The sequence below is a fragment of the Sturnira hondurensis genome, unplaced genomic scaffold, assembly GCF_014824575.4.
Source record: "Sturnira hondurensis isolate 20B ecotype Veracruz unplaced genomic scaffold, ASM1482457v3 Scaffold0021354, whole genome shotgun sequence".
NCBI lineage: Eukaryota > Metazoa > Chordata > Mammalia > Chiroptera > Phyllostomidae > Sturnira > Sturnira hondurensis.
Window position 1 is genome coordinate 32560991 of NW_028093985.1, and position 27033 is coordinate 32588023.

Genomic DNA, 27033 nt, shown 5'->3' on the forward strand with positions numbered 1-27033 from the left:
AATCCAAACATAAGTTTTATCCCTTCCTCACTGTGTTTCTCACTCAATCATACATTTAAATGAGTGTAAAGAAATGTGAAAGTAGATTAAGGAAAATGTCACTAAGCTCCCAGAAAGGACCACAGAACCAAGCACTTCCAACAGAACTCTGACATGCAAAGCTCTGTGCCCCTCTGGTTCACTAAATACAGACTCAGAGTCTGGCCAGACCTCCACCCTTCACTGAGAGAGCCAGAGTTTATTTCCCATGGCCTTGAATTAGTGCTTGTCCTGTGACTGATTTCACCAACAGAAAGAGGTGGAAGGGATACTCTGCCTCTTCCGGGACTATCTCTTAACAGGGCCGGTAGCTCCTGCTTCCTCCCAGACACCATCTAAAGAAGCCTAGACTGGCCAGTGGAGAGACCGTGGACTCTGCCAAGACACCAGATATGAATAATCCAGCCTCAGCCACCATCTAACTGAAGCTTCATCTGAGACTAGCAAGACTAACTAAAGAACTTCCTGTTCAATCAACAGAATTATAAGAGATCTACATGGTTATTGTTGCTTTAAATTACACCAAGTTTGCCCTGGCCAAGTAGCTCAGCACCTTCTCAATATGCCAAGGCTGTGGGTTCAATCCCTGGTCAGAGTACATACCAGAATCAACCAATGAATTCACAAATAAGTGGAAAAACAAATCTCTCCCAACCCACATACCCCTCTTCCTTCCTCTCTCCCTCCTTCCCCTTTTTAAAATTAATAAATAAAAATAAAATAAATAAAATAAAACACACCAGGTTGCGGAGTGTTTTTGACATAGCAATAGATAACTGAGACAGCTCCTCCGAGATGCAGTTCCTCTGAGGAGTAGGAAAAAAACAGAGACTGCGAAGGATGCTACGGAATGGAAGACTGAGAACCAGTTGAAGCCAATTTGAAAGTTAAAAAACAAATTTACCAGACCCTTAAAGCAGTCACTAATAAAACAAACCAAAAAACTCCCCCCTCTGGCCTCAGTGCTGAGCTGCGCTAATCCACTGATCCTTCCTCCCTCTCCCAGACCCTCCATCCCATTTGGGGTTTTTTGTTTTGTTTTACCTCCTCCTTTGCTTTAGATCTGAGTCTTCACCACTGTTATGGGCTTTCCTATGGAAAACAAATAAATGAAGACATTAAAGAAAATAGAAAATTATCAATTGGCTAAGGAAAGCACACCAAAATGAATTTTACTTCATTTAATGTGTACCTGTTACGTATTCATTCATTCATTACCAAACATTTAAATCACACATACATGCCCATCCCTACAAGATAGGTCCCAGAAATACACCAACTGGCCTCAAGAAGTCAGCAACCTAGTGGGGGCTGTGAATAGCCTATAAATAACAATGCCCAACACGTCTATCAAATTCCATTCATCCAGTGACGGGGTTAGTCTGCAGTTCCTAGGTCTGCAATCCGCCAAGCCAAATTCTGCCATAATCTGACAACAGCTCTCACTTGGATGCCCTTCCCAACACCCTGGCCTCCAAGTACCCTGACCTTTTCTCTAATAATCTCTTCACAATAACTCAGTGGACTTTATCCTCATCCTGTCACCCTTGGACTCTATCCTCTGTAACCACCTCTAAACAATGCTCTCCAACCACATTCTCCTCCCCTTCCTGTTTACCACTTCTATTTACTTTCAAACAGCTTCAACCGGGCATTCTGCTTCAGTGTGCAGGCCCTGGAGCCAGACAACCTGAACGTGAATCCCATCTCCTCCAACGATGAGTTGTGTGATTTAAATTATTTCTCTACTCAGTGCTTCCATTTTTTAAATATTTTTTAATTTTTAAAAAGATTTTATTTATTTATTTTTAGAGAGAGTGGAAGAGAGGGAGAGAAACATCAATGTGTGAGTGCCTCTCACATGCCCTGTGCTAAAAATCTTGCCCACAACCCAGGCATGTGCCCTGAATGCGAATCAAAACCCTCTGGTTCGCAGGCCCATGCTCAATGCACTGAGCTACACCAGCCAGGGCCAGTGCCTCTATTTTAATAGAACTTCCCACAAAGGGTTGTTATGAGGATAGAATGAATTAATCTAGTTAAAATGCACAGGGAAGGACTCAGCCCACTGTACGCACTCAATAAATGTTAGCTGTTAATTAGTGCTTATTTAACTACTTCTATTCTACCTTTCTTTGACCTCAGTAGGACTATTCACCTCTTGACCTTGAGACTTTCCAACAGCTCTTCACTTATTTTTCATTCCCTCCCTGACTCAGCTTAGATTTCTGTCACCCCAGTAACATGCATGCCAATACTCAAAACTTCTTCCAACTTTCTGTTCACTGTTCAGTCTTTTCGACAAGACCTCAAGCATGAGTGAACCAGCTATCCAGGTTCTCTGGGCCTGACCTCAACACCTTGCTGAGCAGTGCTGGAGGGAGTCACACAAAAGAGCGTATTAGTTATGCTATAAATCCATCTTCATAAACCTCAAGTGCAGCTGCAGCACGCCCAGCAACCACACTCCCTTTCTCTGATTTAAGTGCTTTCTCTGTTCCCACAAAGCAGTTTTCAACTCTTTTACCTCGAAACCTTCTGACACACTATCTCTCTGCTTCAGCAGGTGACTTTGTTTTCTCCTTCCAAAGGAAAAAGTAGCCCTCAGATGGCAACTCGCTCATCTTCCTGTTACCAAAAATAAAACTTAGCAACATCTCCCTCTCTGTTATTTACAGATCTGTCCTTATAAATAAGGTCAGTCCCTCTCTCCTGTGCTTTGTGAGTCCTATCACCTCATTTTTCAAATGACTTTCATCCACTACCCTCCCACTTCACATATATTCAACTTGTCCTCATGGAAAATTCTTTTACCAGCTTTTCACATTCTCAAGTCTCCCCCATTTAAACACACGCACACACACCTAACTCCACATACCGCCCTTCATCTTCTTCCCAATCTCTTCTCTTCTGTTCAAGGCCAAACTTCTTCAGAGAGGTATCCAAGCCCCTTGTCTCATTTCCCACACCCTTCACTGCTTGTGCTTCACACTGTGATGGCGGCAGATACAGCTCTTGAACGTCACCATCATAACCCACATTCCCTCATTTCCCCAATACACTTAGACCAAATAACATGGCAGGTACACTTTTTAGAGCTAAAATTTCTGAAAATGTCTTTATTCCACACATATAATTATAGTTTATCTGGACGTAAAATCCTAAATGGAAAATAATCTTCATTCAGCATTTTGAAGGCAATGCTTCGTTATCTTTTTTCTCTGATATTGCTGTTAAGCAGCCCAATGCCACAGTCTTGACTTGTCACCAGCTGTGCAAGGACCTTTCCCCCTATATCCTTCCCCCACTCAAAATGTTAACAATTCTCTCTGAATTCATAATGCTTTGAAATTTAATGATATGGATCTGGCATGAATCTAATTTTCAATCTATTATGCCAAGCACTAAGTGGGTTCTCTATAGAGTGAGATCATCCAGTTCTGGCATTTCTTCTTGTATTATTTCTTTAATGGTGTCCTCTCCTACATTTTCTAGGGGCTTTGCCTTAGAAATTTTATTAGTTGAACATTTGATATCCAGGTTTGATTATTTTGTATCCTTCTTCCCATATATTTTTTTTTTGGTTTTAATCTTCTTTGGGGAAGATTTCCTTAACTTTATCTTCTAAAACTTCTATTGATTATTTTAAATTCTGCCACATTAAAGTCTAGGTAAGACCTTTTATTCACCGTTTCCTTTTAATATCAAATTTTTCATTTTCTAAAGATAATATTTATACTTTAAAAAACTTTCTTTTTTTTAAAATATATTTTATTTATCTATCTTTAGAGGGGAAGGGAAGGAGAGAGGAAGAGAAACATCAATGTATGGTTGCTTCTCCTGCATCCCCTGCTGGGAACTGGCCCCTGCCAGGAACTGGCCTGCAACCCAGGCATGTGCCCTGACTGGGAACCTAACTGCGATCATCTGGTTCACAGGCCGGCGCTCAATCCACTGAGCTACACCAGCCAGGGCAAAACTGTTTCTTATATTATCTCTATTTTCTGTGAGCCCCTCTACCTGCCCCAACCCCCCACACACAAATAACTCCTAATTGTCCCAGCCTCTGTCTCTCCAAACAAAAGTGTCCTCAAACACCAGGTGGCTGTGGCTCTCCCTCAAGCACTGTGCACTAAAAAGACTGGAAACTCTGGATGGAGATCATGTTAACTGATGGCTTCGCTGACGTGTGGAACAACGTGACATGGGTCATCTCCACCATCTCAACAGCGAATCTTTTGAAATTTTATATCTGTACATCGTTTCTTTTGTATCTGTTCATTTCTTTTTTAAAATTTTACTTTTTTCCATCACCATTTATCCTCCCATACCCTCTTCCACCTCCACCCACCCCTGACTCCCCTGCAATCACTACACTGTCCACTTATTACTGTGAGATTCTCTACTGTGAGATTCTGGGACGTACAAGCCAGGCTTCGAGCATTCTGGGAATGAAGAGAGAAGGGAGACACTTAGGAAGCAGAGTTTCACTCTCTTGCTTTTTTTCCTATGGCCACAATTTTGTTCTCTTTTACCAAGCTAATCTCTTTAACAATGCCCAATAAATGCTGGAGCTTCTCACAGGTCTGTCATTGGCTTTGTCTTTGCATTCTATTTATACTATCTGTCAGTATATAGATAGCAAACAGCCTTCGTATTTCTTCATCTCTAACAGCCTTCATATTTCAATTAATCTTTAAGATTAATTCCTTAACAGCCTTCATATTTCAATTAATCTTTAAGAAATTTATATTTCAGTTGAGACAGCTAATCCAGTTTCTGACTTATATCCAACAATCCATGTAAATCCTGCACTTGGACTTCTCAAAGATACCACAAATTCAACACACAAAAACCAAACATTATCCCTTTCAAGCCTGTAATGTCCTGGTGATTCTCATTTCAGTGCATTACACTTAAATCCATGAAACTGCATAACTGTGGTCTTCGTTCTCAACATCTTTCATTCCCTCACCCTCATACTGATCCTGCCAACTATTAATTTTACCTCCAGATGGATTTTGAAACCACCTACACCCTTATGTCTCCACAGCAACCCACTGGCTCAAGATCCCATTCTCTTTGGCCAGGACTCGTAGGAGAGCCTGCTGCCTGGTCTCTCTGTTTCTGTGATTATTCCCTCCCACCTTCTCTCCACAGAACAGTGAGGGCACCTTTACACAATAAATGTGACCTTGAAGTCATCCCTTCTAAAAACTACTGGTCTGACAACCAAAATCCTCAACAAAGTTCAGGTATCTTATGAGGTCTGGCCCCATCTTTCTCTCAAGGCTCATTTCTTTCCTTTTTCTGTCCACTTTCAATGCTTGAGCAATACTGGCCCTTTATTTTTTTCATGAACACTCCCTGCTCCCTCCCATCCCAAGGCCTCTGCCTGTGCTAGCCCCTCTCCCTCTCTTTGCCCGCTTTTGTCTCAGATTCCAGCTCCAGCATCCAGTCTCAGGGAGCCCTTCCTGACCTCCTTGATTCAGCAACTCAGCCAAACTTCCTCAAATAGTGCTGGCTACACGGGTGTTTGAATGGTAAAAATTTATCAAGCCATTATTCTCCGAGCCTGTATACTTTTCTGTATGCATGTTATGTTTCAATAAAAATATTTTATTGAATGCCCTTATGTATAACTCCCCCTTAGGAACATATAGCAGTCATACCTGCACTGTTTAGTACAAAAATACATTTGTGATTTGTATACTTCTTCCCCCCAAAAGTGTAAACTGCCAAAGGTCAGACACTTTCTTTAATGCTGTTTAACACAGTGTCTAGCATAAAGTAGGTACTCGATAAACATTTTCAAGTATAAAGATGAATGGGGGTGAAAAATTGTACTTCCAGAAAGTGTGCAGGCTTTCTTTTTCTAGCATAGGAAAGTTTAAACAAGCAGGCTTCAGGGTGTCCATGAACCTGGAAAATGACAAAAACGTTTGCCTGTGTATATCATAATGTACTTTTTGCCCCCTAAAGAATGCATCCAGCATTTCACCAGATTCTTAGAGTTCTATCACCCAAAAAGTTTAAGAACCAATGTTCTAGGCTCTGCCAGAATGTGACAGCTGTGTTCACCTAACAACAAACAGCTGGAAAAACATGAAAGTTCAATATCTTTACAAAACATGGTGTCCCAGTACCCATTACAAAGCAGACCTTCACAGTCTGGCAGTCCCTCAAGAAAAGAAGAACAAAGTTACCATATGACCTGCAATCCCTCTTCTGGGTATTGAGCCAAAAAACTCAAAAAACATTTATTTGCAAAAATATATGCACCCCTATGTTCATTGCAGCATGTCAAGACATGGAGACAACCAAAGTGTCCCTGGATAGAAGATTGGACAAAGAAGATGTGGTACATGTACACAATGGAACACTACTCAGCCCTAAGAAAAGATGAAATCCTGCCATTTGCAAACAACATGGATGGACCTTGGGAATATCATGCCAAGTGAATAATTCAGTCAGTAAAAGCTCAGAACCATGTGATTTCACTCATTTGTGGGATATAAAACTGAAACTCAGAGACACAGACAGCAGGATGGCAGTTACCATAGGGAAGGGGTTGTGGAGCCGTAAAGGGTAAAGGGGATCAAATACGTGGTGACGGAAGACGATTTGACTTTTGGTTGGTGGGCACACCCAAAGCACACAGTGCAATATACTGGTCCTGTCTCACAGAAATGTGTAGAAATTAAAAAGATAGAAAAAGAATGCCCTATTATTAAAGTCCTTGAGATTCTTCCATGCTGATGACAAATCTTGGTTTTAAATGTTAGAGTCAATGCATCTAACCAGGGATGTGTGTCCAGGGGCAAAGAAAAATATGTGTGAAGATAGAACAAGAGTAACAAGGACAGGGACACTTACAGGGCACTTATAGGGACCCTTACAGGACATTTATAGGGCACTTACAGTGAAAAGAAACAAAGGACGTGCTTTAGCTCATCCATGCCAGCATGCAGCAATGGCTAGTCTCCTCAGGACACACGTGCTGAATGAGACCTTTCAAGTGACACACAGAGCCAGGCAGATGGCTCCGGGGCTGCTCGGGCACCATCAGCCCAGCCTCTGACCCGGACGGTGCCAATGAAAGTCCCCGCGACCACTCGCCACAATCACGTCTCTGTTCCACAGGAAGCCAACAGAAATGGATCTCAGTGTAGCAGTCGCTACGTCTGGATTTGAGAACGTCTATGCTCCAAACTATTTCAAGCACTCAGTTTGAAAAAAATGTAAATTTTGGTGTACTTTAGCCAAACTTGATTAGCTCATTCTTCAGTATATTAAAATCAAAATGACCACTAGTTCAACATGTGTATTTTATTTAAGGAATGATGACAAAGAACACTAATAATTAAGAATGAGAACTTGTCATAACCCATCTCACAACGCTCCGACAGTGCCACATTTTTAACATGTGCAGTGAATCCCACTGGCCCCACCTCCTCAACACACATATAAACACAAGCGCACTTGAAAGTATTTCCCAGCAGTATGGTCCCAGTTTTAAGTGTTGTCCAAACTGAACCAATCCTTGGTAGGGAAGAAGGCAGAAAAGCTTTCCCCCTTCCTTATTTAAATGGCGGTTCATCATCCCTGCCTTTTTCAGGAGTACAGACCTGGCCCCGAATCACAGAGCTGTGCTACAAAGGACTGTGACTGCACAAGTGAGGTGGCAATGCAGAGCCAGGAACCGTCCCCACGGGCACTCAACCCCATCCCATCCCGTCTGCAATCTGCCCTGTAGTGCCAAGACAAAATGCCTGAAAATTACATTTTCTGGACTCCGTTGCCAGCTGGATTCTACTCAGAGAGACACTCGGGTGAGATCTGAAGGCAGGGGAAAGGGGGAAGCCACTGTGCTCTGGCAGTAGGTGTGGCAGCCGCTCTTGCATCGCTGAGAAGTGGGGCTTCCACAGCGTGAGCTACGGTGGTGGCTCCTCCAGCAATGTCAGCAGCAAGCACAGGCTCCTGAGAGCCAGCTCGAAGGCAGAGGCAGCTCCTGGATCTCTAGGTAACACCCCCTTGTCTCCTTTTATTCCTCTAGCCCAGGGGCAGCACAGCCTCCAGATCTGAGTTGTACCATGTCTCTGCCTGTTGTTCCTTCAAAACCACTGACACTTATGTATCAAAATTCCTTGCAGTAATGCCGCTCTGCTAAAAATGCCTCTGGAGCCCCAGCCTGTGTGGCTCAGTTGGTTGGAGCATTGTCCCATGGGCCAAAAAAGGTCACAGGTTTGATTCCTTGTCAGGGCATATATCCAGGTTATAGGTTCGATCCCTGGTTGGGACATCAATGAGAAGGCAATCAATCAATCAATGTGTCTCTCTCACATTCCCTTTCTCTCTCTCTCTCCCATACCCCTCCCACCGAAAGCAATGAAAAAGATGTCCTTAGGTGAGGAAATAAATGAATAAATTCCTTATGACTGAATGATGCGAATGCCCATTTCTATATGGTTATTATAAAAATTGAGTGACACAATATACAGCAAGCAATTAGCTCATTACTTAGAACATGATAAGTGCCAATTATTATTCCATTATTTATCTAATCACTGTTGGTCATGATTTCTTTCCCCCTTATCAGTCTCACTAGCTGAGGGTGATTGATATAGACCTCTCTTTCTTAACCATCGAAGGATTTTAGTGAAGTCAGACCTGGTCTGAGAAAGCTGGGGAATAAGACCCTGGAAAACTGGCAGAAGAAGGAGGAATGAAACAGGGCAGACCAGCGGTAAGTACAAAAGGGCGCGGAAGAAAGACGGGCCTGTTTGTTTTCCTGATCCACAGTGTGCGCAAAAGGAATCGTGACGGCCGTCTGAGAACGTGACCCGAACTTCTCATAATTATAAAAGTCACTTATAAAATACCACCTATGTGAGCACCCAAAGTAAGTCACCACCCCCATCATGTGGGAATAAAGTGGATGCCACTGGTAAGTCATTTCCAGGTCTCCTTCTCTCGGGCCCATCACATTGCCCAGCCTGCTTTGCAAAGAGAGTCCCAAACTTCTAGACATGGATTTTTAAAAAAATTAAAGCATACACACATGCAAATGCAATCACACAAACAATCTAACTTGCTGAGTAAAATGTAACAGGATTCATTTTTCTGTGCTTTGAGAAGAGTTTTACTCATGTTTATACAATAATATCAACTTGGCAAGCAGACCACATCACTTCAGCTGAGATTAATCTGTGAAGACAATTTTGTCTTCTCAGGGCGAAACATTTAATATCTTTCATGTATTAACATATATCCTTAATAAAATGTTATATAATGCAATACACACACTACACGAGATATATATAGTTAAAATATGCATATATTCTTCACTTATCAGCCTTAACTACAATTCAGACAGCAAGTCCCTGTTAATATTTTTAAAATTATTCTCTGAAACTCTGGCTGTTTGAGAGAAATGCTTCGGGATCCCTAGCTCACTTTTTCTCAGAAAAACCTAAGCTATCTATTACCTTGGGGAGGCAGTCATGACATTATGAGAATAACCTGTAATACAAACATGACTGGGACCCAGAGCTTCTGTTGAAAATTAAAACCGGGGCTGTGTTCAGCTTACCTTCTCCTTGTTGGCTGTACAGAGTCGTTGTCGCTCCCACAAGAGGGATTTCGGCGGCGAGCACAAGGGAACTTCGGGGATTTCATGCGGTCATTGGGAGAGTTGTAGAGCCCACTAGAGTGGAAGAAGAATGGTCAGTAATCCCCGCAGAGGACCTAGGGCAGCAACACTCTAACTCTAAACCAAGTGCTTCTAGGGAAGAGTTCATAATTACATAGCTGGTACTTTCAGGGGAAATACTGAATTGTGGGCAAAGAGTTCTTCTGGCTGACAAGGTACACTGAAAGAGAAGATAGGTAGGATCTGGTAAAACAAATCATAAAGTCATTATTTTGCAGGAGCGGATCTGTCTTGGTGGGCTTCCATAGTAAGAAATGAACAGAAACAAATGAGAGCAATAATAACAACAACAAATTGTGTTTATGGTGAACCTACCACAGGCCAGGCACTGACCGAGCTAAAGGCTTTGTGTTCATTACCTTAGCTAATCGTCATAGCAACCCTAAGTGCTGCAGTACAATTATTAGGTCCATTTAACAAAGAGAGAGAGAGAGAGAGAGAGGGAGAGGGAGAGAGAGATAAAAAGTAGCAGAGCTAGCCCTGGCTGGCATAGCTCAGTGGATTGAGCACAGGCCTGCGAACCAGATGATCGTGGTTCAATTCCCAGTCAGGGCACATGCCTGGGTTGCAGGCCAGTTCCCTGCAGGCTAACTCCCAGCAGGGGACGCTCGAAAAGTAACCATACATTAATGTCTCTCTGCCTCCTTCCCCTCTAAAGATAAATAAATAAATACAATTTAAAAAAAAAAAGTAGCAGAGCTAGAATCGGAACCCTGGGTGGTCACACCTGAAATCACCATAACTACCTAGCCTGTAAGTTACAACGCACACGTCTGTCCCTGGTTGGATCGTAATGAACAAAAGAAGTGAAATATACATCTTTAGGAATGAAGGTCTTCTAGAATCCCTATCCATAAACTATAGTCTTCAACTAAAGTTTTCATAAGAACTAAGAAACTGGAGAAATTATCATTAACATATTTCATTTGGAGTTTTCAGGAAGACATTACTTTAAACCATCACAATGACCTTCCTGGGCAGTTTCTCAATGCCCACTGGTTTTCCTTCCATCTTTCCAGGAGAGAGTTTCACTCTAGGACACATCCTGTGGGTCTCTGCGTCAGGAGTTCCCAGTTTCCCGGTCACACTGGCCTAGCCCTCTGACTGCCAGTGCCAGTCCTGAGCAGCCACAAAGCACTTGGATTCCATTATTTGACAGGAGCAATTGCTAACCCCTTTTCCACTGTTCTCCTTGAGAAAAATAATGATTCTCTTTACCTCTGGGGGCCATTTTCTTCCCACGGTGCGTGAGATTTGCTTCTCTGGGTATCGGGGCTGTTTTCATTCTTTGCTTTCTTAAAGCTTTAATTTAAAAAACAGTACAGAAAACAAATTAACTAGAAAATAAAAGGAAGTTAACTCACATACTTATTTCTTCAATAAAATTACTTAACAAACATTTAAAAATGTGTTTATTTATACCCATGATTCATTCCCAAAAGAATATGAATGGCTGCCTAAAAAAACAGACATGTATCCAGCAAATACTGTACTTTTGAGTCTTTTTACCCCTGTTTCTTTCTATTTTTGCTGCTTTAAGTGAACAGAAGCCCAGTCATCCATTGTTAAGAAACTTTCAAGAGAGCCCACCTGCAGGACGGGAAGCAAGGGCATCCTGGCTAGTGAGCTGGCTCCCTCTTCTCAGTAGTGGTCAGAGACCCCCTGGATCTGCATCTGGGTCTGAATCTGTACAGGCCGGTCAGCTCTGGGCAGCTTGGGCTACCCACACTGACCTTCCCCTTTGCCCAGCTCCCACCATTGCTTGGCATCACCCTTCCAAATCAGAATGACTTTCAAATGCTATTTCCTGACCCAGTATCATCTTCCTGCCCTAAGAAAGTAAATATATCTGGGTTGTTACTCAATCTCAACAAATTGTTTTAGAAACACATGGGAGACGCCCGGAAGGGATGAATTAGAAGCCTTCATCACCAGACAGGCAGACGAGATGTGTCACCTCTCACTTCCCGTCCTGCTTTCAGAGCCTCGGCTTTCAGAGAAAGACAGAACTACTGAACTCCTAATGCACTTTTAACCCTGGCTTTTTGAGGACAACCCTACATAACTGTCTTCAAACATAGCGATAGCAGGGTTTTTTATAACAGTCAAGAAAAAGGAGAGAAAAATTGACAAGGTCATTTCAAAAAATGAAAAGAAAACTTGTATCCCATTATGAACATATAGCATATTATAAACATACAGGAATATAAGTCTGAAATACATTTGACAAAAGCACGTAACTCATAGTACCAGTGCATAGTGAGTAGTAATAATAATAATCATAATAACCAACCTATTATAGATGAAGAATGTGTTATTTTTATAAAGTTAAAAATCTTTGGAAGATCAAATTTCCAAAGTAAAAGCTTACGTTTGAACTGAGGAAAAGTAATAAATATGGTAGGTATTGGATACAACAGTAGAAAGTACATGCACATGCACGCATGTGAATGTGTTTAGTAAATCCGGGAGAAAAGTGAGAAAAAGGAGATTGGGAAATGGAATAGCGAGGAGAAAGGGGAAGTGGGAGAGTAGGCATAAGTTAAAGAACAATAAAATCCTGGGCAGCAAATTAATGGCACTCGCTCCCTAAGCTATTTCTCATCTACAGTTTGAGTGGGAAAATTCTGGCAGCCCGTTAGGTATCAGGCCTATTGGCAAGGATGCAATTACAAAGGAGACCAGACTTCTATACATTCTAAAGAGCTTCAGATCTGAATTTCACGGGAGATTACTGTCCTTCTGTTGGACTTACACAGCACACCCTGTACATGCAGATTAGGCCAACTCTCGCCACAGCTGCGAGGCTGACCAAGGGAGGCACAGCACACTAAAGTGTCTGCAAAGGCAAAGAACTTGTCAGTCCAAAAAGAATCTGTACAGGGAGTGTTCTAAACCTAAACAAAAGGAAGTGCGATCAAAACCCTGGGGGGAAAAACACTGCGACTCTGAGAATCCTCATATCTTGAAATTATTATGCTGAGAAATTATAAACAGTATTTCTCCAAGTAGTCACAAGCCAGATGAATGAAGACACCATCATTCACTAACAAAAGATGGACTAGCCAACCAAAGAATTCTTTCCAGGTCGCGCATTTCTTACTGCTTGGACTTCCCCATGATGTGTACAGAGCACTCTCTGGAGAGAGACTGAGCTGATGAAAGCTGCTCATTGTACTTCTAATACGCTGTCCCATGAACATAATTGGAGACAGGAAAAAATGACACCAAAACTGTGTCTCAGAAAACAATGCTGATCTTGCAGGGAGACAGTCCAGGTAATACATGAAGGAAGGTTTTCCCACTGGGGAATGCTTCTGGGAAAACAGATGCAGAGGACCATGACAGCTCTTCACACACACGCAGCGGCTGACTGCTGAAGCCCTGTACCACTAAACGCCGTAAACCCCCTCTCCCAGGCCACAGCTCAGTGTGCTGCTGTGATGACCATAGTACATTAAACATGAATACCATCTACTTTATTTCACAGCCCCCCCAAGTTAGTCCATTATATCACGCCATTTAAAAAATCACACAGAATTTCCACTTCGCTGCGGAGAATGCAAACCGCCGATTATCTCTGAGTTCACCACGCTGAGACGGCAGGACCATCTCCTCCAAACAAGATGGGCAGGGCCTGGTGATGCATTATTCGCTGGCATTTTAAAGTATTCTTTGGCCCCCAGACTATTTTGATCAAAATTATAAGCAAATTATCAAAGGGAAAAGATTCTGAACCTTGCTCACAGGGAAAATCATCTTTGTGACGGCCTACATAAAGTGTTCCATGCCGTCAGTTAACCGACTGACCTTTTCACTGGTGAAGGCGCAATGATTTTAGTTGTTCCTTCATTTTCTCCATTTTCCACGTTTGCAGGTGCCCGACTTATGCTGTTTGATCCTGGGAACAGAGAGGGAGAAGAAAAGACAGAGAAGAGAACACGGTGATCAGGAAAACACAAAGATGCAAAAGCGGTACTTTAAAATGCAATTTTAGGGATGTCATGGCACAATGTATCAACGAATTACAACTCCACATAAATAATGGATCCGATGATAAATCTGAGGTGCTACTTTCTGATGGTGTAAAAATAAAACCTCAACCCTCAACAAAACAATGTCCTATAGGGTGTGGACTCTGACACCACTTCAAAAGGGGACCTTTTGAGATGCTAAGAGTTAACTCCCTATATCGTGGAGAGTTTTTGCTTTTACACTGTTAAAAATAAAATTCTAAGATATTTAGTACTATATCTTAAAATATCAAACCTAGCAATTGATAACTACATTGTAAAGAGTTACCATTTGTTGGTATGCCATGACGGCTTCCATTCTAAAACAAACAAGACAATTTCAAACTTAAAACATGAAAATATTCCAACTCATTATACAAATGGCAAAAAAGAGTAATACAGAAGTAAAGAGTATCACTCACACACACAAGTAAAGTTTTCAAGTGTATTTGTGCAAATATTCCTAAAAACCTAAAATGACTTTGTACAAGCTGTTACTCCACAGATTTGCATACACGCGAGGTGGGCCAGCAGAGGGAGCCCCCAGCAGACACAACACGGAGCTTACACAGAGCTAAGTGAGAGCCCCTCTGGAAGTCTGGGTCCCATGCTCAGAACAGGGGCTGGTAAGCCTGCAGGGTGAACCGTGTAGGCACTAATGATGTCTCTTCACAAATGACATGCTCCTCACTGGGATGCCGCAGGGGAAACCAGCAAGGGGATGCCCGAGGTCCTTGTTCAAATAGATCGGTGCCACACAGGTATACCCACCTCAGAGAGGTATCTTACAGGGGACCGGGCACAGTTTGAGCCCTCCAGTACAAAGCGTCATTACCACTAACAGTTTTCAAATCATGAAATGAATGTGTAATATTAATAAAAACTAATATTTATTGAGCACTTACTATAGGTCAGGTGCTATTCCAAGCTCTTCACATATCTCTAGCCACTAACATAATCCTCAAAATAATCATATAAAGTAAATACTGATATAATCCCCACTTTTAAATTTTAAAAAATGGGCCATTCCCAAGGTCCCCACAGCTTATGAGTGGGGGTCGGAGGAGGGAGCAGCTTTGGAACCAAGCAGTGTGGCCACAGAGATGGTTCTAAGCCACCAACACACACGGTCCCCGTGTGCCCTCTGTGCCCTAGCCTCCAAGAGTTAAAAGTCAGTCTACATGAGGAGTCCACTAGAACAGACAGACTCTTTAGAAAACAAACGAAAAGAGTGTCTCATGAGGAGAGTGTCTGAGAGGATGACCAGGAGGAGAACATTCTTCTCCCAAGGCCAACTGAGACTGAAAGTCTACAGGAAAAACACTGAGCACCCTGTCCCTGACCCCAAAGTTGGGAATTCCTTCCAGAGCAATTTGCAGGCAGGTCTGACTTCCCGTCAGAAAAGGTAAAGATGAATGAATATACCCTGGATGGAGAAGACAAACAGTGACTTCAAATACGAGGTTTAAAAGCCTTTATTCTAAGGAATCGAACATGAATTCAGTATCTGATTTGGTCCCTGTTTTGTAACCCTGAAATGGAGCAGTGTGCGTGAAGACACACTTGGCACTGAAGACCAGCTCAAGCTAAAGCAACTTTCAGAATCCAGGCATTAGAAAATGATGACATTGGGGCCTATGGGAAATTTCACCAGGAAATCCCATAATAAATGGGGCACAGTTCTCTTGAACAACCCCATGTGTTGTCTGATACGGCAATGGCCACTGTTCATTTTGCCAGGACCATTAATAAAATCGTAAAGGGCAATTCCCAAAATTGCAGGCGCAGATGTAAGAAGGAGCTGCTTCTCAAAGATGGGACTCCATGTGGTATGACCCTGGGGCAGTGGCAGGAGAGATTAATTCACTTGGGCCCCAGACATTGTTCCTAATAAATGTTTTTTCTGTTGTTCTCAGCAGGTATTATTAATTCATATAAATGAAAAAGAACTTCAAGTGCCTTAGGCTGCTTTCTCAGGCTAGAAGAGGGAGGAGGCACAGCAGAGAGACCAACTCCCACCGCCCACAGCCCAGGTCCAAGGAGCACCAAGTAAAGGTCAACATCATCTTAACCAAACACTGAGTAACTAGCTTAAGAATAAGCCCAGGTTTGCTCCAGCCCCCATCCTGTTAGACTGATTAGTCTCTTCTTAATCTAACAACTAATCACCATGGGAAACGTAAGGCTGCTTCTCACTCTCACTCCTTCCATCCAACTCTTCCAAAGAAATTAATAAATAGGTAGGCAAACAACTGAGGAATATTTTTAAATAGAAAAAATGTCAAATTACATATGCATATATATTTTCTTAAAGAAACCAGTATTTGGTTTTTCACAATATCCCAATCATAATGTTTAAAATGAAACACTGGACGGATTGTTTTCCAAAAGAACTCTGGGGAGGATAAAACCGTATACACACTCTGCTTCTCTTGGACACTCATAAGCAGTACGGCCAGGCTTTCTCAAAATGGACCGTTCACCTGTCAGGACTCTGTCACTAACACAGCTGTCGTAACTGTCACACACATGGCCTATGTGAGGTAAGATACAGCCAATCGTACAACCAAATTAATTGCTCTTTCATACTGAAAACAGTGGGCTACTGACCAAAAATCTGTTCACAGAGATTCCCCTACTCTGTAACTATGTGAACTGACCAACGCTGGGTTTTGGGGGGGTTGCATTTTTTTATTGTTGTTCTATTACAATTGTCCCAATTTTCCCATGTTGCTCTTCTCTGCTCTGCATGCCACCCCCTCCCATTGTCCCTGTCCATGGGTCATTCATAACTGTTCCTTGACTAGATCCTTCCCTTTCTTTCCCTCCATATTCCTTTCTCCCCCTCTCCTCTGGTCCCTGTTAGTTTGTTTCTTGTTTCCATGCCTTTGGTTCTATTTTGCTCATTTGTTTGTTTTGTTGATTAGGTTCCACTTAAATGGGAGATCACATGGTATTTGTCCCTCACCATCTGACTTATTTCACTTAGCATCATGCTCTCTAGTTCCATCCATGCTGTCAGAAAGGGTAGGAGCCCCTTCTTTCTTTCTGCTGCATAGAATTCCAGTGTGTGAATGTACCATAGTTTTTTGATCCACTCATTTACCTACTGATGGGCACTTAGGCTGTTTCTAGCCCTTGGCTACTGTAAGTAACGCTGCTACAAACATTAGGTTGCATAGGTTCTTTTAAATTGGTGTTTCAGGACTCTTAGGACAACCCTGGGTTTTAAGACCCTTACTAGAAACATGGACTTACAGGGGGAAAAGCTTCTTCTAAGTAATAACTTACTGGAAGCGTTTCTGAAGTATCCATTCATATAATAGTCAAATGTAAAAGAGTATAATATTAAAAAATTATACTCTTTTCTATTCACGGATGTAGGGTTTTTAAAAAGCAATACTTTTTAGCTTTATATGACTAAATGTGCATTTAAAAGTAATAACTACACCTTTAAAACACCGTATTTTAATCATCTTCCCAATTAGGTTGAATTAATGAGATTTTGCTCATCCTACCATTTGTGAAGAAAGCTATGCAAGTCAGTCAAGCTTGTGTTGGATCCTGAAATATGAAAAGGTGGGAAATACAGTTATACACTATTTAGGGTTACTGAATTTCCACTTTGCTGACATCCACTAACAGCTTTTTCTCCCCTCATCAGACCACCCTCCAGCTCGGGTTCTTGGGCTACAGAGAAAAGTGATCTGACAAGCCCTAAACATGGACAGGCTTATGGCTTCATGGATTACTGGCCACAGAACAGTTCCATTTGAAAGAGGAAAAGGAGAAGCCGAATATTAACTAAAATAATTAACTGATAACAATAAAATTTTAGGCTGTTCCAGGGGATATTTTGAGGTTGGAGGATTCCTTCTTCTCCATTCTGTAAATTATAACAGACCCCACAAAATAAACATATAAACAGTTTAACAATCTATTATAAAGTGAATGACTACTTAGCCACTCCTCACCTTAAGAAATAAAGAATGAGGGCAATTTTCCTACCCTATTCAAATCACACCATTTGGGGCAACAGTCAGTTTCCATCTAAATATATCTAGAAACAGAAAGCATTATGTGTTCATTTTATAAAATATTTATAGTATATATAAGTTATTAACTTTTAAATTTTTAATAAAAGTTAATAAGGTCTCAAAATCTTTTGAGGCATAATTCACATATGACATGATATTAACAATATAACTATTTGATATTTGCATACATTGTGAAATGATTACCACAATATGTCTGGTTAACATCTGTCACCAAACATAACTAAAGAAAATTTTTCTCTTATGATGAGACTTTTTAAGATCTACTCTCTTAGCAATTTTGAAATACGTAACACAACCCTGGTTTGTGTGGCTAAGTGGATTGAGCACTTGCCTGTTTACTGAAAGGTTATCGGTTCAATTCCCAGTCAGGACATATGCCTGGGTTGCAGGCCAGGTCCCCAAATGGGGGTGTGCAAGAGGCAACCAATCGATGTTTCTCTCACACATCAATGTTTCTCTCCGTGTCTTTCTCTCTCCCTTCCCTTCTCTCTGAAAATAAATAAGTAAAATCTTCAAAATATATATGTGACACAGTTGTTGTCACATATATGTTGTTAACTACAGGCATCATGCTACATCGCCAGGACTTATTGATTTCATACGGCCTCAAAACCATAATAAAATGGACACACCATTGCCCCTGCCCCAGGACTGCCAGCACAGTGTGTTACACATGGTAGGTCAGGATAATTACATCACGTGTAAAAAGTGTCAAAACTAAGACAATAAAAACCCCTGAATGTGACAGTAAGGGCGACACAGGCCGAAAGGACATGTTCCTCCAGTAGAAGGAGCAGGCTACTTCTCAGAGCTCTGAACATGCCTTGGGCTGGGGCACACTGCTCTTAGAAAGGACGGTCACAGATTATCTGTAACAAAGATTGGTTATCGACCGACAGTTATCAAGGCTCCTTAGTAAATCTGCATTTAATTTTAGATAAAGTGAAATGTTAACTGTAGTAAAGCCACTGAAGAATTTCTCAGGAGCACCCAATTCATTTTATACATGGTTCACATGAAAAATGCAAAGGGCTTTACTGCAAGAGGCTGGCCACTTTTGGGAGAATCAGTTTCTCAGGGGACGGCTACAGTTTGCTAAGGAGCCAAAGCGAGCTCACCGCCTGTGAGCATTTCTCTGTCTGGCCTGTTGGCACCTCGGCCTCCCCTAGGCCCACACAACTCCCCACAGTGGCAATGACACTGTGGAGCCAGTGTCTAATGCTCCAGTCTTGTCTGTTCACTTTTTAACACCCTAAAGGCAAAGGCTTCCAGCCTGAGGGCACCAGACCCCCACCAGGCTTTTGTGTGGCTCAGCTCTGTTCACGTTTGAATGCCCACGTCCTCAGCAACCCCTGCCTTCAGTCTGGGAAGAGGAGCTGTCAGAAACAGAATCAACTCTCCCCGGATCTATTTAGCGACTTGATCTGGGGGCAATTCTTAAAAGTCATCTCTGTGATGTCAAGATCTGCTGATGAATATACATGGATTTTCCATTATAAAACCACTTTGCATTTAAATAGTTATGAGTCTCACAAAATATGTAGCTCACTTTGATACCTGTCAACCTAAATTAAATCTGATGTTACTTAAATGTTGCCACTGATTTTAATTTACAGAGTGGACATGGAAGATAAATACGTGACATTTAAATGAAAAATATGTGTATCTGCAAGTAAAAATGCCTTATTCTGTTTTGTGAGCAACAAGACAAATAGCCAATAAGGAAATCAGGATTGTAAAATATAAGTAATTTCATTTTAAGAACACTCAAATATGATAACTTGATAAACTTTTAGGTAAAATTTTACCCCACTTAATCACATATCTTCTCTAAACTTGAGTGGGGAAAAACCCTCTGTATCTGATGCTTTAAACAAGTAACAACCCAGACAAATTACAACTATTCTCAATACAACAGACGATTATGTTTCAGTGAAGCCAATCTAATTTAATATTATCTAACCCAGTGTAACTTCTCAGAACAAATCTGATATTAGTGAACTAAGAATGAGCTAATAAACAGAAATATATTTTAGCTCTATTTCTCACACTAACAGTACAAAGTCACTTTGCCTTGGTTTCATTGACTTTAGACTGGTACTAGGGAAAAAATGGCAGATAGCATAACAATCTGGGAAATTAAAGCAAGTATTTTTCTAACACCACAAATTATTATCAAAAGTAAAATGACCAAGGAAACCTATTCTTTAATAGGAAACCTAAACATTCTTTCCTATCCTCACGAAAGGTTTTATACTTGGCAGAACACTCACTAATTTATGTAAACCAAATTGGATTTCAAAACACACAACTGGAAAATAGAGCTGTTTCTGAATCCAACGTCTAATTCCTTCAAATTCAAATGCCTGACACCAGCTACTCATCCTAAAGAGACAGCCAGGCCCCTGCTTTCCTTTAGAGTTTCTGCATTCAAAAGTCCCAGGAGTGGTATTTAAGCACAGTTACCTCTTTACCACAAATACACAGAATTTTAAGACACTGATTTTGCTACACGTCAACTGCAAAATCAAATGAGGTCTTCTGCTAAAAGGCTGGAGGGCACATTATAAAGAAGGGTGTGGATGAGAAAGATGTTAGGAAAATCTGTCTATGCACGAACAATCCTTCCCTGCTTGATCTGCTTCCAATTTCCCCTTCTCTGACCCAGCACTCTCCCGGGTCCCTCTGCTTCCCTCACGACCAAAATGACCAGCTTGGGAATGCGAGTCAGGTGGCAACAAAGGCACTTCCTCCTCTGCCGCTCTACCAGAGGCACACACTAGGTGAGAGCGGGGCACAGACCTCCTTCCTTGTGCATCAGAATGCCAGGTTCAAAAACAAGAAAGGCACTTCTGAGCCTGGGAGGGAAGGTGTTTGCTCCCTTCCTTCAGACCCTCCCAGCAGAATGAAAGGGTTCTACTAGCTGAAGAACTTGCAGCGTGCCTACACCTGCGATGCTGGAGGGGCTGCCAGACAGGTAATAGCAGGGGGACGGCCATCTTTCCTGCTAGCTCTCTTAGGCCCAGTGACAACACCCATTTGTGGGTGGCTGGCTGAAATCAGGAGGTGTGGCAAATCACTGGAGACCACGCTTTTCTTCCTGTGATATGAGGACTCGGCGTGAAGGGAGAGAGTTGAGTAAAATGCTCACATCCCATCCTGGCAGTAGTCCTCTTGCCCTCCCCCAACCCCTTGAGCAGGGCCACACAGCTCAGAGCAGCCTAGAGCAAGCCTTCTGCAGCCACCTCCTCTCAGATACGGGGGCAGACAGCCCACACCTGGCCAGAGATGGTTCCCACAGAGCAGTGTGCTCGCCCACCGCCTCAGCGGTTTTGATTGATGCCACTGGAATAGTACATGAAGTGTATACAAGCACGTAGTACATAAAACTGTATATAAAGCTTGCTTTAAAAAGGCTTATTTATTCAACATTATTTAACTAAGGCAAAGTTAGGAAACCTTTATTTTCTTTTTCTGCTTACATATTTGAGCCCACATCTAGGAGGCTTCAACTCAGTGTCCCTCAAGCTACTTTACCAAGTACCCACCAAAGGAATCAGAGAAACTACATCCCTCAGTGTATATGTCTAAGATAGTGTCTAACATTTCGCAGCAAAAATGTTAATAGTACCAAAGGATATCATCTGCAATATGCAATATATATTGATATTTTAAAATAGAACTGTTTCATGATTCTCTTAAATGTATCCAGTGTAATAAATGCCGTAGAAATTCGACATCCAGAGTCACCTGTTTTAAAATCCATGCCATGAGTTTAACAGTTGGAAATTTCATAGCATTCTTTTTCCTCCTCATATTTTAATTTCAATGTCACCTCCCCTGTGAAAATTTATCCCAAAATAATGTTTTATGCTCGAGAGTTTTTATTCATCACCCTATTTTATTTCTCTGTGACAAAAATAGAAATAAATTAAGTTTTATTCCCCATGACTATAAAGCTCTAGGTGTTAAAAATTCCTTCTAAACTAAGTTATCATTACTATAATTAATGATATATAATTTAAAAGGTATATTGTTAGTATGATAATAATGTTGATAAATAATTATTAAACATAAAAAGGAAATTTTTATTAGAAAATAACTTAATGATATGAACAAAGTACTTTCACTTTTTCAGTGATTACAAGGATATCTTTCAAGAATATTATTTTTTGCTAGAATGAAGTTTAGCAACAATTCTATTCCTATTTTTTTATTTGATAGATTTTAAATGCTGAGAAACCCTGTTCACATAAGTACAGATTTATGAAAAGTATTATTGTAAAGACATCATTAGTATCCAAAGAATTTATAAGAGTTACATGCAGTCATATATAACTATAAGCAGTGAAATACCATCTAAAATGATTTCAAATGTTCTATATGTACTGAAAATGGCTTAATTAAGGTTATTTACTCTGCCAATATCCACCCAGGAGGTTTAACACTAAGGACAAAGCAGTTTAACAGGTTCTGAATGCTGCAGAGGTCTGCCTTTCCTTTGGGAAATGGGAAAAGGTCCTCTGGGGAAGGGCAGGCTGGAGAGAAGGACCTGCAAGTCTTAACAGCCCAGGCAGATCCCCTCCAGAACAGAGAATCTGGAAGTTGATTCAATCAAACCAGCCTGTGCCCACATAACCCTCAGAAAGCCCTTTCCCACCCAGAGTTGCATCCCCCAGCTTGAAATCTTCTGCCCTAGCCCAGCAGTCCTTCAAACACCACTTCCTTCACAAAGCATCATGGATTACCTTCAATCATAACTGAATTATCCTCTGGCCACTTACGACTTTCAGTGCTCCGCTCTGACACTTGGTGCCTCCTGCTGGCATTTCAGAACGTCTTTCACCTATCCAGCCTGACAATGTGTCTTAGCAGCATACAAGGTTGAAAATCATACAAATCTACACTTGTTTCTCAGCTCTGCCAATTTTCCTACTGTGTGATCTTGGACAAGTTACTAAAACCCTCTGGGCCTTGGTTTTCGCATCTGTAAAACAGAGAGATTACCAACTACTTACACAGCGATGCAAGGATTATACTACACTATATAAAGTGCTTAGCACAGTTCTTGGCCTTTAGTAAATGCTAAATAACAGTTGCATGATTTTTATATGACTAAATTCCTCTAGGTCAGGGGCCAAGTGTTAGTCATTTTTCTGTGCTCCGTGCAACTGGGTCTCTGCTGCCCTGTTTTCCAAAACGACCACGCAATGCTTCAGTTCTCAGGGGACACTGACTCCATGTCCTGCAATCTAAGTAAATTATGACACTATTTACCTGGACACAGTGTCATATTCCACAGAGTAAGGGCTCAGTCCCACAAGGCTGTCCCCACTTCAGACACCAATGGTAAGTCCAGGTTGTTATCTGTGCTTCAGGCCAATGGGCTGTAAATTGGAGGTTCCATGTCCCCCTCCCCTCAGTTCAATTAATTTGCTAGAGCAGCTCACAGAACTCAGCATAAGTTTACTTACTAGGTTGGTGGTTTATTATGGGATATAACTCAGCACCAGTCAGATGGAAGAGATGCACAGGGCGTGTTACACAGAAAGAGGCTCAGAGCGTCACAGTCTTGAGTGCACCACTCTTCCACCCCTCAGAACCCTGTCCTTTGGATTCAATGGAGGCTTCACGGCACTGGCATGAGTGGTGAATCATCAGCCATCAGCACCTGACTCAGCCTCCAACCCCTCACCCCTTCCTGGAAATCACAGGTGGGACTGAAGGATCTACCTCTCCAATGGCACAGTTGGATCCCTGGCGGCCAGCCCCCACCCTACAGGCTTTTTATTTTTTTCCTCATAAATTACTTTATTGTTGTTCAGTTACAGCTGTCTGCATTTTCCCCCCACTGGAGCCAAACCCACCTCCCTCCCTCGCTTCCACCCTCTTCTTGGTTTTGTCCATGTGTCCTTTGCAGTAGTTCCTGAAAACCCTTCTCCCCACTGTCCCCTCCCCCCCCTCTGGTTATTGTTAGATTGTTCTTAATTTCAATGTCTCTGGTTATGTTTTGTTTGCTTTTTTCTTTTGTTGATGTAAAAGTCACCTTATCAACATCAACTCCTTTGTGGTTAAAGTAATTTCTTTTTTTTTTTAAGATTTTGTTTATTTATCTTTAGAGAGGAAAGGAAGGAGAGAAGGAGAGAAATATCAATGCATGGTTGCCTCCCAGTCCCCTGCTAGAAACTGGCCTGCAACCCAGGCATGTGCCCTGACTGGGAATCAAACCGCCATGTGGTTCTCAGGCCTGCCTTCAATCCACTGAGCTACACCAGCCAGGGTTAAAGTAATTACTTATGAATCGCAAAAGTCACCCCTGTCACCATCACCACTCTTACCATTTAGGAAATTCCAAGGGTTTTAGTAGCTTTTGTCACAGAAAGGGATCAAAATCAAATGGAATTATTATTATAAATCACATCACTGGTCTTAAGTGAAACAGATATTCAATAAATTCTTGTTGAATGAGAAGGAAAGGGCGGATAAATGAAACTCACAGCAACTCAATAAAACCAGGATGTTTAACTTGAATATACAATAGGCCTTTAGTCTTGCTTCCTTTTGTAATTTTGGCTGCCATGCATGGAATGCTAAACTCTCCTAGGAAGAGTGGAAACATTAACTTTTTAGAAAAGATCTAACCAAAGTTGCCATCTATTAATAAATCTTCTACAGAATGAAAATAAATATCCACTTTAAGGTAGAATAGAGTGTCAACAAAGGAAAACATCCTTGAACAAACATACACCTGATGTGATGCTCCCTGCAATTAACACTGTTCTCCTTTTTGTCAGGTAAATGTCCCACAGAACTTAGGCATTTTCTTGAAAAGAAAAAAATAAAAACCTGATATGAAAGCAGGCTGACCTGCTGCCCCTCTGTAAATGAGCAGAACATACTGTCTGCACAAGAATACCTGCAGAAACGAGTGGATCTAGTGGACTAAATAAATCCTACAATAATGAGAAAAACAGGGGACGAATATTTTCAAATAACTCTAGACCTTTCACCATTTTAATTTTCCATTTGCTTTCCAAACATGTGCCTCCAAAGACCTCGGTTCAAATCCTGACACTGTTCTTACGGGCTGTGTAACCTTGAATAATTATTTCATGTTTCTGAGTTTCAGTTTTTTTAGATGTGAAATGAGAATACCACCCCCCTTCCTCATGGGTTTCCCCAAAGGGCTATCTTAAGTAATGTTATTCACTGTTAAGGTGCAAGGAAACCAGTTTACAGGAGGGATTCATCCAAAAGACACAGCAGGCTCTCACAGACTGGAAGGCATGACTACCAAATCTTCCACCCCTGTCCTCCTCTCGGGGCGGCAGGGTCCCTCGGCATTTCTCGCAGGGAGCCTATTCTGTGCAACCCAGCTTCTATGTTCACGATACTCTTATAGCAGCCCCCAAAGGCACAGCTTTCCCCAGCTGAGGGACTCATCCTCTGGGCTCCAATTCCGGGATCTCTGGGTTGTTTCCTCAGGTGCCCCATTCTTAGGCTAGGAGAAAAGGGAGGGCGCAAGGCCACTGTTATAGAGGACTGTGCTGTCTGTCACCTCTACAGGACTCTTGGTCCAAGATCAGCATTGTGCATTGTTCAAAGTACCGACCCCAGGTACATACTCCACAGTGCAAGCTGTTCCCTCCTCTCCTCATTGTTCCCCCTCCTCTCCCTGTACCTACCAAAAGGACCTTGAATCAGGGAAACCCCAAAACAGTTTTCACACTGATATTGATAAGTAAGGCAGAGAGAGCCACAGAAATTCATCCCAGATTTCTCAACATCGGAAGAAATTGCTGGTGGAGGAATCACCACCATGAATCCTGAATCTGATAGTAAAACAAGTGTGGAATCCTCAGCTGCCATCTGTGTAAGAGGCCTGTCTCAGAAGAGAAGCTCAAACAGGTGAGAGACACCCTTGAACCCCTGTCTATTAGGAGAAAGAAGGTGAGGAGGCAGGGAAATTTGCCTAAAGGGTTAATAAAATCAAGGCAGAACCATGGCATGGTTTTTATGGCAAAACCATGAACCGGCACCACAAAGGCCAAAGTGGAGCCAACGCTTACTGCTGATTTATAAAAGTGACTCATACTCACAGGGTTCACGTGAGGACTAGTGTACAGTGATTTTCACACAGAAGTCAAAGGCAGAAACAGAGCCGTGCGAAACCCATCCTGAAAGGCCACTTCTCACATGTGCCCAGCAAGACAGCACTAGTCTCCTACTAGGAGTTTAACCGAAGAAGTAAAAGCCCAGATTCATCTGGTTAATTTGGACTAAAAGAAGAACTTGAAAAGCTGCTTGGGTGCAAAGGTTATTGCAATTAATTTCATTCAGTTTGTCAATAAGAGTTTCACTTCAACTCGAGTTTCAAAGAACCAGCTCTACTTTTGCATACAAAAACACTGTATATTTCTACTAACAAAAATGTATTTTATGATCTGGGAAAATTTTTTTATAAGTCTATAAGACTTCTGAAGTGATGATTCTTTAAAAAAATATACTAAATAAAAACTTTTACATTTTTTTTTCATATTTGGTCCTTTCAACTTTGTGACAGGTAAGCCAGAGGAAAGAAAACAGAATTTAAGAAAGAGGAGGGATCTTTAAATTTTATATGCCCAATTTTTTTATTTTATAGATAATGAAGTAAAAGCTCCAAGCATGGTACAGTATGTTACAGATCATGGCCAAGTTAGACCTGGAATTTTATTCTACTCAGGTCAAGTCAACTATTTTTTCCCTCCCACTATGCCACAGCCTTCTCGATGCACAGGCTCACATAATCAGCCAGGAGGCAATTCCTCCGCAGGAATTCTCCCAGTCAGGGTGAAGAGAAAAGAGAATCACGAATTTGGACCACATTTCAGTAGATTATGTAGTTCTGATTTTTCACTTTGAAGGAGAAAAGTGACAGATACACTCTATCTAAAACAAAGTTAGCACTTTGTTAGTTTTCTAGAAATCATCTCCAAAACCACCCAAATAACAACTCTGGATCAGAATGCCTTGTTCCAATTCCCTTGCATGAGAATTTATACTAATGTTTTCCCTACTAACCCAGAGACCATAAACACTGCACAATACCCACTGAGCACCCAACAGGTGTGACAGCTATTACGGCACCAGGTTCTTCCAGACGTTCCTCACAGTGCCTAGGAATTCTCATCCAGGTATCCGCCAGGTTCCACAGCTTGCTGCACTTGCA

At 41.7% G+C, this 27033-nt stretch overlaps 1 protein-coding gene across 4 annotated transcripts in view; it reads right to left on the reverse strand.

The window, feature by feature from the left end:
• EPB41L4A (erythrocyte membrane protein band 4.1 like 4A) overlaps positions 1 to 27033 on the reverse strand; it is a 246527-nt gene that overhangs the window by 37465 nt on the left and 182029 nt on the right. For 3 of the 4 annotated variants that reach the window (XM_037032184.1, XM_037032183.1, XM_037032182.1), the window contains 4 exons: positions 13562 to 13652; positions 10970 to 11053; positions 9632 to 9745; positions 1084 to 1131 (listed from right to left, as the gene is read on the reverse strand). In XM_037032184.1, coding sequence (XP_036888079.1) covers positions 1084 to 1131; positions 9632 to 9745; positions 10970 to 11053; positions 13562 to 13652 — 337 coding nt within the window. The remainder of the gene's footprint in view (positions 1 to 1083; positions 1132 to 9631; positions 9746 to 10969; positions 11054 to 13561; positions 13653 to 27033) is intronic. The other variant, XM_037032185.1, reaches the window with a different exon arrangement.